General features: G+C 35.7%; 1 protein-coding gene across 1 annotated transcript in view; it reads left to right on the forward strand.

The window, feature by feature from the left end:
- Nucleotides 1-19,322, forward strand: part of LOC107041372 — a 189,280-nt gene that overhangs the window by 92,482 nt on the left and 77,476 nt on the right. Inside the window, exons 3-5 of the mRNA XM_015261895.2 lie at nt 317-478; nt 3,079-3,262; nt 10,595-10,711. Coding sequence (XP_015117381.1) covers nt 317-478; nt 3,079-3,262; nt 10,595-10,711 — 463 coding nt within the window. The remainder of the gene's footprint in view (nt 1-316; nt 479-3,078; nt 3,263-10,594; nt 10,712-19,322) is intronic.

Raw genomic sequence — 19,322 nt, forward strand, 5'->3', positions numbered from 1 at the left:
GGGGGGGGGGGGGGGGTAAAATGGCCCCGGCGTCGACACGAAATCTACTTCGTCGGCAAATCTCGGCGACAAAAGGTGGGCCGAATCGAGTTCGTGGGAAGATGAACAATTTGAATGGGCAACTGGCTCAACTCTCTGTTCCCCGTTCCTTCTGGTTTCGGCGAAAAATCGGGGGGATTCTAGTTTTTTCGGCTGTGACACTGGGAAATGAAAACACTCGATGAAATCAAATGTGACGGCGGAATAAATTGCTCTCGTTTTATTGCACGCGACGGTGGCGGCTTTGTTAATTTTTTTGGGGATTTTTTTGTTGCAGGTCAAGTGGATTTCTGGACCCAGAGCGAGACCGGATGCACCTGCAGCTTTAATTCATCGAGCAAGGATTGCGCTTGTTGTGTATTAACGGGGGGGTGCAGTTGTGGGGCTGCCATGCCAAAGCGCTGTGGCCAGTGCGGTTTGGAGAAGTACTGCACAAACAGTGAGTACCTGTTGTTTTTGGGATTTATTCGTTTGAGAATATTAAAGTGGTTCTACGTTGTTTTTTGTTTCCGTACAATTTTGGTAAAACTAGGATCTTTAAGGGGTCGTAATCAGTCTTAACAAGGAGATCACATCTCTATAAAATGTTTTAGGCTCGATTGTTTGATTATAAATTATTGAATTACGATCATTTTCATATAATTAAAACGTTTTTATTGTAATAACTTGTTGATTGTGATAATTATTTTCAAATCTCACACTAAAAGTTGTATTTTTTGTTGATAAATTTGAATTTATTTATAAAATTGCCTGACTCGCACGGGAATTTCCACTGTCTCATCCTCTTAACTAAATGATCACATTAGTAGACTCAACCTGAGGTTTTAAGACTCGAATTAACATTTAATTCAACAATTCAATTATGACATCCTCAACTATGAGAAAACATATCTTTAGAACACTCAAGATCTCGCTCCAAAACACAAATAATCGAATGACCTTAATCATGAATTCTTAAATTATGAACAATTTCACATAATTAAAAACTTTTCATTATACCAACTATAATTATTTAAAAATCTCAAACAAAAAATTGTATTTTTTCAGAATGTCATCAGAAATATTAGAATATATCAGAAATCTATTAATTCATGAAATTGTCTGACTCTCACGGAGATTTCCACTGTCTCATCTCCTCGACCCAATTATCCCTTTAATTGCATCACCTTGAGGTTTTCAAACTCGAATTAACATTTAATTCAACAGTTCGATAATGACATCCCCAACAATGAGATCGCACCTCCCTAAATCACTCAAGAGCTCTGCGTTGTCCTCAGAGAGAACTGCCACTGAAGTCTTAAATTATGAACAATTTCACATAATTAAAAACTTTTCATTACACCAACTATAATTATTTTCAAATCTCAAACAAAAAATTGTATTTTTTCAGAATGTCATCAGAAATATAAAAAAATATCAAAAATATATTAATTCATAAAATTGTCTGACTCTCACGGAAATTTCCACTGTCTCATCTCCTCGACGCAATTATCACTTTAATAGACTCACCCTGAGGTTTTCAAACTCGAATTAACATTTAAATCACCAATTCAATTATGACCTCCTCAACTATGAGAAAATACATCTCTAGAACACTCAAGATCTAGCTTCATAACACAAACAACCGAATAAATTGAATCATGAATTGAATTATAAACATTTTCACATAATTAAAAAGTTTTCATAATACCAACTATAATTATTTTCAAATCTCAAACAAAAAATTGTATTTTTTCAGAATGTCATCAGAAATATTAGAATATATCAGAAATATATTAATTCATGAAATTGTCTGACTCTCACGGAGATTTCCACTGTCTCATCTCCTCGAGCCAATCATCCCTTTAATTGCATCACCTTGAGGTTTTCAAACTCGAATTAACATTTAATTCAACAGTTCGATAATGACATCCCCAACAATGAGATCGCACCTCCCTAAATCACTCAAGAGCTCTGCGTTGTCCTCAGAGAGAACTGCCACTGAAGTCTTAAATTATGAACAATTTCACATAATTAAAAACTTTTCATTACACCAACTATAATTATTTTCAAATCTCAAACAAAAAATTGTATTTTTTCAGAATGTCATCAGAAATATAAAAAAATATCAAAAATATATTAATTCATAAAATTGTCTGACTCTCACGGAAATTTCCACTGTCTCATCTCCTCGACGCAATTATCACTTTAATAGACTCACCCTGAGGTTTTCAAACTCGAATTAACATTTAAATCACCAATTCAATTATGACCTCCTCAACTATGAGAAAATACATCTCTAGAACACTCAAGATCTAGCTTCATAACACAAACAACCGAATAAATTGAATCATGAATTGAATTATAAACATTTTCACATAATTAAAAAGTTTTCATAATACCAACTATAATTATTTTCAAATCTCAAACAAAAAATTGTATTTTTTCAGAATGTCATCAGAAATATTAGAATATATCAGAAATATATTAATTCATGAAATTGTCTGACTCTCACGGAGATTTCCACTGTCTCATCTCCTCGAGCCAATCATCCCTTTAATTGCATCACCTTGAGGTTTTCAAACTCGAATTAACATTTAATTCAACAGTTCGATAATGACATCCCCAACAATGAGATCGCACCTCTCTAAAACACTCAAGAGCTCTGCTTTGTCCTCAGAGAGAACTGCCACTGAAATACATGAAAACAAAAGTCCTCCCCCCCCCCTAAACTCATTGCGATATCGTATCCAGCGTCGTCTTATCTTTTGTCTCAGTCTTGAGCGCTCCTTTCTCCATAGTGATTCTAAACTGAGATACAAAAGTTGCCCGTCGCCGCTCTGGCACTTGGCTGAAGATCCTAGAACCCGTCTCTCTTATGCCTCCAGAACAGAAAAGCATTTTCCCCTCAAAGTTTGTCCTCCGAGAGTCACCAATCTCTCCTCCACGAGTTTATATACGTAATACGTACAGTTTTTCGAGACAAATGTGACACACGAGTTTATTTCACTGGTATTTTAGACGATTTTATTTACAAATCAACGACTCTGTTGTTTTCAGTGTGCAACATAACGCTGGATAGTAAGGAACTACTCAGCAAGTCGAATAGAGGTTTTGGACAGATAAAATCCCCATCGATAGAGGGACCCACTGAGTGCACGTATAAATTCATCCCGGATACAGGCCAGCGAGTTGAACTGCAGATTTATCGTCTTGTTTCTATTGGACGACATAATGGAAAAACGTAAGTTTTTTTTTCAGTCAATTTTTTAGAATTTCACATTTCTCTTCTCCTAAAAAATATTTCATTCTATTTATTTATTTATTCATTCATTTATTCATTTGTTTATTTATTTATTCATCGATGTTCATTCATTTATCTTAAATATTTTTCATCAAGACAGTCCCACTGAAAACTCAAATTGAATGGAGAATTCTCGTTCCCCCGTTGCTAAAAAACCCAGACTTCTATTGAATTTTCTGTCATTCACTCATTCACTTCCATCTCCCCAATTATTCATTCATCAATCGTTATTTCAATTAAGCATTTTTTTATTCAATTCAAGCAAAATAAAAATTAGTAAAACATCACAAAAAATGCCGTTGCAAAAACATTAAACAGTCGAATTGAAATAACCCTATCCGATGTTATGACCTGTATCCGGGATATGCATCCCAGATACAGGTCAGCGATTTTAACTGCAGATTTATCATCTTGTTTCTATTGGACGACATATTGGAGAAATGTAAGTGTTTTTTTTCAGTCAATTTTTTGGAATTTCACATTTCTCCTAAAAAAGACTTCATTCTATTTATTTATTTATTCATGCATGCATTTATTTATTTATTCATTTATTTATTTAGTTATTTATGTTCATCCATTCATCCTAAATATTTTTCATCAAGACAGTTCCACTGAAAATTCAAATTGAATGAAGAATTCTCGTTCCCCCGTTGCCAAAAAACCCAGACTTCTATTGAATTTTCTGTCATTCACTCATTCACTTCTATCTCCCCAATTATTCATTCATCAATCAATCATCAATTATTTCAATTAAGCATTTTTTCATTCAATTCAAGCAAAATCAAAATTAGTAAAACATTACAAAAAATCCCGTTGCAAAAATATTGAACAGCCGAATTGAAAGCACTTCGTGATGAATAAACAGCTGTCCTTTTTTTGTTCGATCATCATGATATCTCCCTGGTACCTGCATGTATTTATTTTTCATCCCCACATGATCAGATGGAGCATATCCACGCCTCCTGCACTCCCAAACACGCATGCATGAATCGTAAAAAAAGATATATGCGCGGGTAGATACCTCTAAATTCACAAAGACCTTTCCCAACATTTTTATGCTCTCAGAATGCGTAAAACTCGAGGGGAAAACATTTTGTACTCCAACATTGTGCTGTTCAATTTGAAAAATTCAGGATCAAGTGGTCGTCAAATATGAAACACATGTCAGTGAATAACAGCTTATAGAGATCATTCTATATTTCACCTCGATCCTCAATGCATTTGCAAACACGAAGTAAATTTCCATGCAATTTACATTGAAATCTACCTTTATCCGTTCAAAGGGAAATATCACACGGAATAATTTGTTCATTAAATAATTAATATCTCTCATTACATAATAGTAGAGTCGTTGATGTTGGAGTTTAATTAACATCACTTGTAGTTGTATTAATTAAACCCTAAATGGTTACATATCCAGATGAACATCTGCTTTTTACCCATTCGGTGAAGCTTTGTTTATTACATTCTGGGTTATAAATCATTTATTTCGGGTTAGAATGAAAATTTTGGGATGTCTGTAGTCAATTAATTAAATTATTCGGTTTCGTTTGGTTTCAGAGTAATTGAATAATTAGATAATCATTAAATTACACAAAATGTTCGAATGTCTGCTTTATTGAAAAACATTTCCAAAATGTTGAGCTTTAAACGAGGATTGCTTTCAACTCTCTTATTTTCAATCACCACATGGTGTCTCATAAACGAGATTAATTAATTCCAGACGACATTCTTTAATGCGGAATAAAGGAATGCCCTGATGAAGAGCACTTTGTGTGTTCGAAGTGTTGGCGAGAATAGAAAGAATTTGATTTCTTTTGATTTTTCATTTCTTAAACTGGAACATCATATGTGCCTCATCACGCACTAATTAACTTTAGGAGGCTGAAATAATGAAAATAAATAAGTCCGACGATTCTGCAGAAAGCCCTAATGCAGTTGGGATTTCATCACGAGGATAATGCCCCGTACGTATATTCGGCCTAATAAATAATGACCAGCTTCCCAGCCCATTGTGTTTCGTCCGTCCCACACCGGCTGCTCGTAAAATCGCCGTTGCCGTACGCGGACTCGCAGCTGTGGGCTGCATTATTTACCCGACGAAATTGTACTATGGAGAACCAAGTGAAAGCACTTCTCTCCTCTGCCTCCCCTCCCATCCACCCTTTCTCGACCCCACCGATGCCAGAAGGGCTTTCACCAGTTATCGCCTCTCCGCAATATCCCACTCTCTGCGATTAATTTCTTCGCGACATGCCAGCCATCCACTGCTTCATATCTCCAACACTGTACCACGGAACCTGAAGTGGAACCCATCAAAACCATTCTTCCAACTCACCAACACATGCACACAACGAGTGTTAAGTTGAAAATTGAATGAGAGTCTGGGCGAAACTTTCCAAATGAACTTTGTTGTTCTCGGCGATGTAAACAATTATGAATATAAATTTTGTACTCTGGTGGTTCATTGTTCATGCGGCAATCGAGTTATCTTTGAGCGACAATTCTCGGGAAAAGTTGGATTTTCAATTAAGCAAGTGGTCTCAGTGTCCCTTCATTGTTTATGCTCGTTATTTCCGGGGGGGATTGCGCCGATGGGAATGACAAATTATTGTGAATGAAAATGATAAATATTTTTCCTGATATTGAGATAATTCTTTTCTCATTAGAGATTAATTTTTTGTAGAATAAAAATTTGTAATATTTTGTAAATTTATGAGAAAAAAAGTGGTGCGACACTTTTTTCAAGAAATTTTAAATTTTTTGTTTAGGGGAAAATAAATTATAAAATTTTTTATTTTATTGGAAGATGAGAATACCCTGAAATTGAGCAGAATTTCCAATTAATTGAACATTTAAGGCTATATTTACCTGGATTTTTCCCATTTTTACTGATATTCATAAAATAATTGACCTGAAATTTACATTTCATTTGATTTTTTCATTAAATTCTGAGTTTTCAATGACGAAAATCTTTGAAATTTCAAAATTTTTGTTGAACTGTTTTTATCAATTGACAGTTCTACGGAAATTTGTCTCAATTCCATCTTGAAAAATTCAAAATTTCATGAAAAAATTAATGGCAACTTCATTTTTCTTCAATATTGCCTTAACGATTCCTCTGAAATTGACAGTATCAATTGATCTATCCCTAAAATTCTGAATTTTCAATTTTTCTTGATGAAAATTTCCATAAAAATCAACAGAAAACTTCCCCTCAAAATCTTCGACACTACAATTTTCTCCCCAAAGTGCAAGGAAACCAAAATTCATGGCATTACCTCGGAAGATTATTCCTCGTATCGTAACACTAAAACCATCAAGGGACAATATATTATCGGATTATCCAGAGGCGATACAAAGCACGTGCTGCGATAAACTTCTATCGTGTCGCCATTCACGTTCAACATCCACTAACATATTGTGGTTGAGGGTTGAAAATTGATGTGTTATGCCACTCGCCCGAATCTTCCGTGAAAATGATTATTCAATGTTGCAGTAATTTCCGTAGGACAGAATGGCATTATAATACATCACTCACGGCATCACTCCAAAATTGCCGAATAGAAACCAATAATTCCCCCGCGATTTCGGGATTAACGTGACTGTTAGACACAAGACATCCCCATCCAACTCTTATTTAAACTGTCAACTAGGTTGAGGATGTTCTGGCACGAAGTAACTGCCATAAATCAACGGGTATATACTATCGCTGAAACCACTAGCAGCGAGCCTTTTCGTAGCCATTCGACTTGGTGATATAGTTGTTCACCAGTTCCCTCAGCGACTCGATTATTTAACACTCTCGGCACCCTCTCGCCCGTTCTCATCCTGAGGTCCAACCCGTCACTGGCTTTTCTCATTTCTCCTTCCTCAGCAAATATCCTCGGAATGGTACTTCCGGGTCCCTCTAGTCACTATAATATTCTTTACGTGGTGATAACATCATTATTGATTCATCAATTCCAACTTGTGGAAAATCAATACACTAGAACGAGAAATTGACTGGATTGAAATTAAAGAATCAGTTGGTGTTTGAAAATTAAATGTCTAAAACACAAGCGGGTAGATGTGTTAAATGTCTGGACAGGAATTCATGTGTGGAATTTATAAATGAAATTTGTCTGGATATGAAATCATGTCTGAGCAGGCACTTATGTCTGGACAGGATTTCATGATTAGATATAAATTCTTATGGGGACATAAATTCATATATTCATAATTAAGAGATATGAATGCCTATGTAAACATGAATTCCTGTCTGAATAGTCATTTATATTCGAACAGGAATTCCTGTCTGGTCAAGAATTCATGTTCCGGCATAAATTGATGCTTGAACAACAATTTATATCTAAAAACAATTGCAGTGTGGGCAGGAATTTATGTCTGATGATGAATTCTTGTCTAGAGATAAATGCCCACTTAGATGAATGGAAATTGTGTCTGGACAAGAATTCATAATCAGACATGAATTTCCATAGGGACATAAATTCATATATTCATAATTCAAGATATATAAATACCTAGGTAGATATAAATTTCTGTCTGAATAAGCATTGAACAAGTATTATCTGGAGAGGAATTCATGCCTGATCATGAATTCTTGTCCAGAAATAAATTCACGTCCAGACATAAAATCCCGTCTAAATCTGAATTCATGTCTGATTACGTTAACCCAACTCAATAACACCTCATCCCCTACTCGCTGAAAATCCTCTGGGCTTTCTTATTATTCTCCTCCCCCTCCCCTCACCGCTCGCCCCTAATTTTCGCATAAATTAAACCTTGAATATGATCTCATCATAATGGAATACCCTTCACCAAGCATTGAACATCTCGCAGCATCTTCTACCTCCGATTTTAATGGTCCATTCGATTTTCCACTTGAGAGAGTGATCTTACCAATTATCGGCATTCAACCGAATAGATTGTGAGGTGATGCAAATTGCTATGAACGATCTTAGGTGCTTCTGGATTTCTCACTGAATTACTCGGCGATGTTGTTCGTATGGATTGAGGAGATGGTGGTCGACGGACACGGAAGGTGGTTCCTGTAGAATTGAATACTAATTCACAGTTATATATCACCAATTCCTATGGAATTCTCTCAGCTGCGGTAATTGCCACATTCCCCTGTGACAACTCGTGGAGCTAGATTACACTTGATGGTATTTGATGATCTGTGGAATCAACACCGAGGCTCTTCCACTTATCCTATGTCCAGATATTCATCATTTTATAATACGATGGGGGGGACTTTATCAAGTCAAATTTTAATGGGGGATCAGTGGTATGGCTGTACTACTCGTTACGATCTACATTCAACGCACAATCTTCAGCTCATCTTGGGTGGCGAAGGGGGAAAGGGGGGGGGGGATTTATCCGAGCCGGTACATCACGAGGGGGCAAAGACCAAGAGTCATTTCACCTCAAGTTCACGTTGCGTTACCGGGGGATAATTGAGGCATCAAACCATCAAGATAAGGTATTATGTCCATGATCTCGCTCCTGATGAGTTTTTAGGGCGCACTTCGGGGGATCGCTGAGGGAGGCTCAGGCTTGGGTGATTAATGGGAATAATTTAACGCTGATGGAGATAACATTCACAAATTTGGAATAACAGTCACGGAAATTTAGGGAATTCATTGAATTAAGTTGGGGATTATCTGTGAGTTTTTTCTTCTTAGAATGGGAAAAGAGGACACAATACTGCTTCACTGATTGAGTAAAGGTGTATAATGTTATAATTTAAAAGAATTTAGTTATTTAAAACTTAACATTTTGTTAGGGAAAAATCAATTGAAAATGTCAATTTAAAACTGTAAATCATCAACTGTAAATTTAAAATTTCGTTTTTTTCTAATGGTTCAGATAAATTATCTTTTCCAATCAAAAGTTTAAAAAAAAATTTGATTGAAACCTCTCAATTAATCTTTATCAAGACCTCTTAATTAGTATAAATAAAAAAATTTCGATTAATGTTCATCAAAGGATTAGAATTTTTTTCAGATAAATTTCATAAAAAACCTGTTCTTCAATTTTTCGAAAATAAATTCATCTAATCCCCTTGTTTTCCTCTCACAGTACTAAGACCTGGGTACAGAAATAAACCGACCGGGTGAATTGTCACCGCAAATTAGATTCGAAAGCGAAACACCGGGGGTGCGAGAGCTCCCCCAGAGCTCGACCACCGAACTCGCGCAATTAATTCAAAGCCTCTAGTCTGCGTCCCCGGCTAGGACAATAGGGGGGACATTGAGAACGGCGAGTCAAGTCGTGTCCGGTGAGAAGTTGCCTGGACACTGATAACAATGGGGAAACCACCGGCACTGAACTCCCATAAAACACGGAGATATGTCAATTAGATGTGTTTCAATTTATATTTAAATTTTTTGTTTTTTGCTTTCGAATGGAAGCTTTGTAATCATTCAAATTTAAGTTTTGCATTTTTTGATATTGTTGAGTCCTTCTTGAACTTGAATTAATCGCCATTAATTAAAGTTTAATTCATCGGTTAGTTTTTTTCAATTTTCGAATTTTCTCGAAAATCAGTTGTCCCACTATAACTAAAAAAATGTTCTGAATTGATTGAATGATGGCTTAAAAAGTCTGTTTGGATGTCTTTTTGATCGAGTCCGAAGATGAAGGCGATAGCAATAATCGTTATTTTGCTTTATTTCAAAATTTGCAAAAATTTTGAATTTTTTGAAAATCAGAATTCCGGGGAAATCTTTGAATATCAAGCTTCAGATGAATTCAATCACAGCTTAAAATGTTTGCTTTAATGCCATTAAGTTGAAGTTAAAAGATGATTACGATAGCTACATTGGTTGATTTTATTTTTATGATGATTGTTGAAAATTTCGAATTTTTCATGAATTTCCCTGATAGTGAGCTTTCTGATGGTTTCTTCAAATGTGGTGTTTCAAATTCATTCAAGTATGTGTAAATAAAATTTTTCCATTAACATTTTATCGAAGGGCTGAGGGGAGAGATGGAACCGTAAAAAAGACAATCGGTTGTATAGAAGAAAGGGATAATGAGAATAATGATGATGATAACATTCAACTAAGTTGAAAATCTGACAAAATTAGTTGAAAAGAAATCTTATTCAATTTAAGAAAATGAAATAAACAATGAATTATACATGATTGAAAGAAATTATGTGCAAAATAACCTTTCGGAAGCACATTGCTAATTTATTACGAAAAATAACTATATTATATGCAATGCAAGAGCAATTTCCCACTTGTTTTTTTTTCTCTGTTGCAGGTGCGAGGGGGGCTGGTTGCAGTTGGAGGGCGGCGCACGTGTTTGCGGACCCAATGCACGTTTCAATCGACCTGTTGTCCTTTTCTCAGACAAGCCCGAAGCAACACTACGAATGGTGTAAGTTTTATTCATTAATTTATTCTCATTTCGCCGGTTGAAAATAAAAATGGGGTAAAAATATTCACGGGGAAATTTTCTCTGTTGGACAATCAGGGGAGAGAGAGAGCTTTGAGACGAATCTAAATAACTGATTGGTACATATTGTCGGGTGGATGGCGGGGGCAAAGTTTTTTTCTGAGAGGAGATGGGGAAAAAAATGGAGGAGAATACGGAAACAGCGGGATGGTCCGTGCAAGCCTGAAGGCACACGAGGGACCTTATTTGTGTTATCCAATTGGCTCGTGGTTTAGTCATGTCGGAGGAATTTTCTTGGAGGTCATCAACCTCGTAATGCTTCGTTACGAGACTCATCAAATATTTATGAAAGGAAAATATCTGTATTTCTGGTCGTTCTTGCTTTGAGGGGGAATATCTTTGATCAAAGTCTTCGTGGGTCTCTTTCTGGCCTAGACAATTCGTACTCTTCGAGGAGTTGATGTCTAGCTTGAGCGTATGCCCGGGAATAATGAATTTAAATGGGTGTAATGAGTTGAAGCGTGTGAGTGATAGCAACTTCAGGGTAAATGTCATGCATGTTTGAGGATGACGTACCTCAATAATAATATTTCTCTCCATATCTCTCTCTTATCACGTTCGTTCACTGGGATATTTTTTTTATTTTAACGAAACTAGTCCGGCGAATGTTTTTATTGAGACAGCAATATCACGAAACTAATTTCGAAAAATATATGTATCTAAGAGAATAAAAATTAAAAAAAAAGAATCAAAATTGATATTGTAACTGAATAGTTGAAACGAAAAAAACAAGAATATTGAGCTCTTTCAAGTCTAGACAATTCACATTTTTTGAGGTGTGGAGTTCAAGCACGAGCTTATGTCTGGGAATAATTAATTTAAATGGCTGTAATGAGTTGAATCGTGTGAATGCCATCAACTTCACGATAAAATGGCAAATGTCAAATGTCATATGAATGTCATGTGAATGTTTGGGGATGAAATACCTCCTCGTGGGCACAAACTCTATCGCTTTGTGAAAATATCAGTATCAATACCGATATTACCCTTCATGCCTCCCTCTTATAACTTTCATTCGCTGAGATATTTTTTTTATTTTAACGAAACTAGTTCAGCAAATATTTTATTGAGACAGCAGTATCACGAAACCAATTTCGAAAAAAATATGTATCTGACAAATGAAAATTGATGTCGTAACAGAATAGTTGATACGAAAAAAACAAGAACATTGAGCTCTTTCTAGTCTAGAGAACTCATATTCTTCGAGGTATTGCCTGGGAATAATTAATTTGAATGGGTGTAATGAGTTGAATCATATGACTGCCATCAACTTCAGGATAAATGTCATATGAATGTTTGGGGATGACGTTTCTCCTCGTCATTCATTGGAATATATTTTTTCCATTTTTACAAAACTATTCCAGCAAATGGTTTTTATTGAGAAAGCAACATCCCAAAACCAATTTGAAAAAATATATACATCTAACAGAATGAAAATTCATGTTGTAACAGACACACTGAAACGAAAAAAACACGTCAACAACTGACCGTGATTGATAGTTCGAGGGTATCTGTAAGAGTGGAACTGGTGATTTGAAAAAAAAATGGATCGATTCGAGCCGGTTGGACTCGTAGGAAACTATCTCCGTTCATCTTCCTCACATTTCTTTTTCATTTTTCCACGTAGATATGGAGTGTATGGTAACTCACTGGAGTGTACTCCACTCGTAAATTGACGAGACGCACTCTCGTTGGTTGACGCTAACGTTTGCATTCTCAATTTCACGAACTCAGGGCCAAGTCAAACGAAAACGAATCAACTAGGCAGACGGTAAAAGTTTTCGATTTTTTTTTCCTCCAATTTTTTTTTAGACCTATCTATTTGGTAATGTAATATTACACGAGTTGAAATAGTAATTTCAATATTGAAACAAAATTTGATTCATTTGATTTTCATAGATTCAATAATTAAAAATTATCAAATTACTCAATTAAATTCGAGGAAAAGAAATAGAGAAAAGTCGCTCAATTCTTCCGATTTTTCATATATTTCCTAACTTTTAAAAATAGAGAATCTAATTAAACTTCAAGAATTTTAAATGCAAAGAATGATAATTTCTTAAAGTGGTTTCTTTGATTCGAAGGTTAAAAACTAATGAGAAAAAAATAATTGCTATCAAATAATGCAGTCCACATCACATTTGTTTCCATACAGAAAACAATTAGTGGATGAAAAAGAATAGTTTACCTAATGCATGAGTTATCAAGCAATGATAATAAAAATTCATGTAATAATTATGAATAAATGATAAAGAATATTTAAATTTTATTATCAAAGAGCGATAATAAAAACCCTCAGCTGTCAAAATAATGCCAAAATATCCAGAAAAATTGCAAGAAAAAAACTCTCCGAACTCCTGACATTCTCAAAAGAACACTTCAGTAGCGAAGCAGTAAAACCGTTTAGTCGACTCAATTTTCCGCTCAGTTTTTGAGGCATATCTCCGAATCTAAGGGAGATACCCAAATTTTTGTCATTACCTTTTTCGTAGCTTTGAATTCGCTCTCCAAAAAAGGTTATAACAAAAATTTTGCAATCTGCCTTAGATTCCGAGATATTCCTTGAAAACCAGCCAGGTTTTAGCGCTTCGGCACTGAATTATAGCAATGATCTTCCCTAAATAATCTCCACAAGTTTATTCACATTCCCCGAACCCACCGCCCCATGCCCACCTGGTGAAGAGCGACAAATTGAAACGAAAACGTACTCCGCGTCTGGCAGAATCCTCGGGGAATACGTGTGACACAGTGGGGTCGACGCTTGTCGACTGCCTGGAAAACGCGCCAGAAAATCACCCCGTCGGATATATCGGGCCGGGGGAGGGAAAAAGTTATATATGTGCTCCCGTCGCCAGAATGAAAGGTTTCGTGTGCAGCCATACGAGGCTGGTGGGAGTGGTGAATAAAAAAAAAAGTGGTAGGATGACACAAAAATTCTAGCGTTTCCGAAACTCGTAGAGTGTCGTACCCCCATGCAACGAGAGCGTTGCGCTGATTGGATGGATGCGGGTCCATGTCTGCAGCCCCCTCTCCCCATCCTCAGAGCGCACAAAGGAAGAATGGCATTTTCAAAATTCCAGACGTAAAAATTTCGCTGAAAGAAATTCCCGGCGCAGCGTAGAAAAGCAGAATAGAAATTTTTTCAGAGTAATTTTCACGGGTTAAACGCGAGGAAGTGAGAACGATCGGAGGGGGAAAACTGTAAGCGGTGGTATTTTCACCCTAGCCCCTAATTTGCCTTTATTGGGGGAAGGGAAAAAAAACAATTATACTGGTCTCCATAGTGCTAATGTTAACTGCTCGCATTAGCGGGGAGAAGCCAGCGGCGATGGTAAGACCGTTCGAAACTAAATGGAATCATTTCCTTCCCCTTTTTTGCTGCTTCTTTTATTTCTATTGCTCGAATTTTCCGACTTACCGCTTGGGTAAATCGATGCTGATATTGAGGACTTTCCTCGTGGTTTCGTTTACCAGTTGGGGGAGAGGAGCGCTGAAATCTGGACGAAACGCGAAATGTTACGGACATTTTACCTCGGAGCTTCATTTTTATAAAATGAAACAAAGCATTTTTCGACCATTATGTTCATATTCTGTATTATCCCCGGGCTATTTATTCGGTGAATCTGTTGTTTTTAAGGTGTAAATTACATTGAAAGAGGAATACTACATGCTGTCCTTCGCGAAACAATAAAATAATTATTCATGCACAAATTAAATCATTCACTTCATTTTTCATTTCATTTCATTTTTTTTTTTTATTATTATTAAGGTTAGAATGTATTGAGGAAGTATTTGGGAAGGAACCAAATAAATAATTATGTGAGTTAATTTAATATTCAATAAATCGTGTTTCGTAATTTTTAGTATTTCACGATAGTTTTTTCTAATAACGTTGATGATTATTTTTATCGAATTTCCTGGACTGTTAAGAATTTTTGGCTGAATTCTCTGGTACACTTTTTGGAAATTCTTATCACAGGATAGTTCCACTGAAATTTCAAGGAATTTCGTCGCTTAAAATTCACAATCTTTTGAATTTTACTTCAATCTATGTTATATATTCTTGAATTTCAATCAAATTTTCAATTCAGCTTAATTTGATACTGATTATTCAGGTTTTCTTTATTGAAGATTCAAGTGAGTTGGAGAATTTTCGTCTTTCTGCTCCTCAAAAATGGGGAATTTCATGGAATTTTTAGGGAAATCCGAAATTTTACGATTTTTCCTCCTCAATCGAATTTAATGTCAGTCTCCCGGAAATTACCAGTCAACTGTCCTTGGAATTTCACTCTTTTTTCAACAGTGTGGAATAATCAAAACTTTACAGAGATTTTGAGGGGAAAAATGAGAAAATTCCCTATTTTTCCAGCAGCAGAAATCTCCAATTTACTTGATTTTTCACTTGAAACATGAATATTCAGTAGCAAACACCAGTGAATTTTCCACTAATTGGGGATTCGAGTAAATATTCACCTGAAGTTTCGTGCTTTGAAAAATTAACCTGAAATTCCCAGTTTTCATTCATGTTTTCATAAAATTGTGAATTTTTCGTCAATTATCACTTGATAAATATTTTCAAGAAACGGGAAATCAATAGATGAATAATTTTTTATCCCCGGATGAAAATGAAAGGCTTTCCATTTCACATAACACAAATCTCCTCAAAAATCCTCCCGATTTGTAATTTTCAATGCTCTCTGAACAATGAAACAAATCTCAACGACTCCAAATAAAGCGATTTTACATCCCATTATCAACCAAAAATTCTCCATCCAGCGAAAATTAAAAGCGTAAAAAGTAAACGAGCATGTTGATGGGTTCGTGATGATAGAAGTTTTAATTGCGCGCTTGAAATTTTATCCTCTCCCCGTTAAAAATTCAAGTATCATTACAATTATTACTGCCTCCATGACATATCGGAACTCGGCCGATTCTCATCCTCAATTTCATTCGTTAAAAAATCGTAAAAAATTCATACCCCAACATATTTGTATTCGAGATGAAAAATAAAAGCCCGGTGTCGAGGCATTATTATCCCCGTGAAATTGATCCAATCGATCTTCTATTCAGTGGAGATTGAAATGTATGTTGATTTGGTTGGATTCTTGCGGAGCTACTGCGCTTTCAACTTTCATCCTATCTGGCATGACCCATCTGCGGCAGATCGCAGAGTTCACGTCCGAGAGGATTTACATACGCACCCAGTGGCCATTGCTGATCGATCATCTCCCTTTGATTCCTCAGCGTTTGAGGTGGATAGAGAAATGGCTTTGCCGCTCTCTGATGCGGGAGATTACGAGGGGATAATGATTTTTCAGGGTGCAAATGCCTTTTTGTGGGACTTTTCGCTCGAAATAACATTGTTGACATTTTTTTGGATGAAAATACTGGTGCACTGTTGGGAATTTTTATTCAGTGACCGTTCCAATTAATTTGGATTACTTTTGTCATTGAAAATTCACAATTTGGTGAGGAAAATTATAAGAAGTGTAAATTTTAGTTCATTTATTAGTTCATTAATCCATAAAAAATAATAGAAATCAGGAAAATTCTGGTATATTTTTTAATTTTCGATGAATGGAAAATTCAGTGTAATTTGTTACGGAATTGAATTAAATTAAAATTTTTCATCACGAGACAGTTCCACTGCACTCTCAAAGGAATTCGTCATTGAAAATCCCCTTTTTAGGAAAAAAATGAACGTAAACTGTAAACTCCGCTTTAATTATTCTACAAATATGAATCGAAGTAAGGAAAATGCAGGTGATCGCATTTTGTAATTTACAATTAATGGAAAATTCACATTGTGAGAAAAAAATCAATGTGAACTGTAAATTCCAATTAAATTAGTCAACAAAAATTAATAAAAATAAGGAAAATGCAGGTGATTGCATTTTATAATTTACAATTAATGGAAAATTCCCTGTGATTTGTTACTGAATATTCATTTTTTTATTGAAAATTCAAGATTTTTACCAAGCGACAATTCCACTAAAAATTCACGGAAATTCCTCATTGAAAATTCACATTTTGATGAAAAAAAGTCAATTGAAACTGTCAATTCCAATTAAATTACAAAAAATCTACAAAAAATAATCTACAAAAAATAATAAAAATAAGGAAAATGCAGGTGAATGCGTTTTATAACTGACAATTAATAGAAAATTCTCCGTAATTTCTTACTGAATATTCACGTTTTGATTGAGAACTTAAAAAAGTTGAGGAATTCTCATGTTTCTCAGAATATCAAAAAATCAAGTTGTTTTTGAAGCCCGGAAACTTCATGATTTTTCTTCTCCCTAACTATCCACGAAATTTCAATCTCCATTTTCCCAGTGCAGTTAACAAGATCTTTTATGTCCTGTATCACCCATCATGAACTCCATCCAGCATTGCCAAAGATCCTTAAACCTCCGAAAACAATGTCCACAGCCATTTGTGACCTCCAAAATCCTGTCATGCCAGTCGAGACAGCTATTCAAGTTGTGAGAACGAGGGGGTGAAAAGCATCTGTGAAAAGGCCTATAAATATTTAGATCCTCAGACATAAGAGTGCTGGCATTCACGGTACGTTGCTGGAATTCCTCCTAACGTTGATAGCACTCTCCACCGATATATAAACAAGCACTCTCCCCCAAGTCGCTCTTCATACAAAGCAAGTGAGGGGTTTTCTGATTCTTGCATTTTGGACAAAAGCATCCTCCGGGAATGCTAAATTCCCCGTGTGTCATATTTTTCCATCACAACTCTATTGTCACGCACCCTTTTTTCATAATTTCATTGGGAATATTGATGGAGATGCACGATCGTAATTGTGTAACACAGTGTATGCGATTACACGTTGATGGGGAAACTTTTTGCCTCTAGAACGCGGAAAAATAAAAGCTGCACCATAAATTTCACCTCTTACACGTGTACCCGGATGCCTGTTAAAGCGATCGTGTATCCAAACGAGAGTGACGCACTGGGAAATTCATGCTCTCGCTGTTGATCAAAGGAATTTTCTTTTGTAATCGATTTTTTATATTTTTGTAGCAGTTATTTTCCCTAGCACTAGACAACAATTGTTATTTCCTCCTCTGAATGTGAGTATTTCACAACATTAAAATGATGTTATGGGGCCTCATATGAGGGGATTAAACAGATTATTAAAAGATTAAACAGCTGAATTTATTGTATTCTAATTCAAGCTGATTGCATCAGCTTCGACTCGTGCTGCACACGGAGAGAAATTTTTTATAAAAATTATCCTACCGTTCTATAAAAGTGTATCATGAGTCATCGTTTGCTCATTTCTATCTTGAAATTTAGTAAAAATTAATATATGATGATCAAATTTTATTCTACGTTAGAGAAATTTTGTACTGACGCATAACAAATTTTATCTTTCCAGTCCACTAATTTTTATGTTCATAACAACGAAAATTCTAGAACGGTTGGTAAATTTTACCCTACCGGTACAGTAATTTTTACTATACTGGGACGGTAATTTTTATTTTTAACAGGATCAAATTTCTCTAACGTAGAATAAAATTTAATCATGATATATTAATTTTGACTAAATTTCTGGATAGAAATGAGGAAACGATGACTCATGATACACTTTTATAGAACGGTAGGATAATTTTTATTAAAAATTTCTCTTCGTGCAAACTTCACACTTCTCACAATCCTCCACCTATCATCCTCACGACATAATCTACTATGATAATCATCGCAGTATACCCTAACTGGGCCGAAGCGATGTAAAATAATGATTAAAAAAAGGTAAAAAACTATTCATTTCATCTTTTATTTGCGTTTAGTCAACTATTTGTCAACTATTTATTTAATTTTTTATTCGCTTTAATGTAGACTGATATTCGTATTCAACGAATTAATATTTTGAGAAAATTATTTACTAGTCTACTATCTGCATATCACTTATTAATTGATTCGATGTGTCTAGTTTATTGTCTAGATTTATTTTGAGAAGTAAAAGTTGAGGGTCCACGATCTCCCATATATCCACGGTAGAAATTACCTTGAATCCACGGGAAAACGTCCCGTATATCCACCGTCAAAGTTACCGTGGAGCGTGTGAATAGACACTGCCTTAGGTGTTGGCAGTGTCTATTCACACGCTCACCTTCGCAACACCTTCGCCCAAAAATTCCGGAAGGTAGGCACAGTGTAGTGGCCTCATGTGCCTCTCTAGTCAGTGTGAGAGAAGGGCACATTAGGGCACAATCAGCCGGCTGTACGACTGGGGTTTTCCATGGTTTCCCGTGCAGTTCTAGCCCGAATGGGGTACAGGTTAAGACTAAGACGGCTCACGGTAACACAGATAAAAATCAGAAGAGAGAGGTGGGAGAGGCAAGGCAGACGAATGAGGAGCCTATAAAACCGTAATGGTAGTAGGAAAGAAATATGAATAATGGTATTTTACACAACAAGTGAGGTAAGTCGGACTTTACACGCGAGTGCGGCGAAACCGACTTACCTCACGAGTTGTGTAATGCATTTTATGTCATCAGTGCGTCTGTGGGGGTGG

This window comes from Diachasma alloeum, unplaced genomic scaffold (assembly GCF_001412515.2).
Source record: "Diachasma alloeum isolate Michigan unplaced genomic scaffold, Dall2.0 Dall_scaffold_00364, whole genome shotgun sequence".
Classification (NCBI taxonomy): Eukaryota; Metazoa; Arthropoda; class Insecta; order Hymenoptera; family Braconidae; genus Diachasma; species Diachasma alloeum.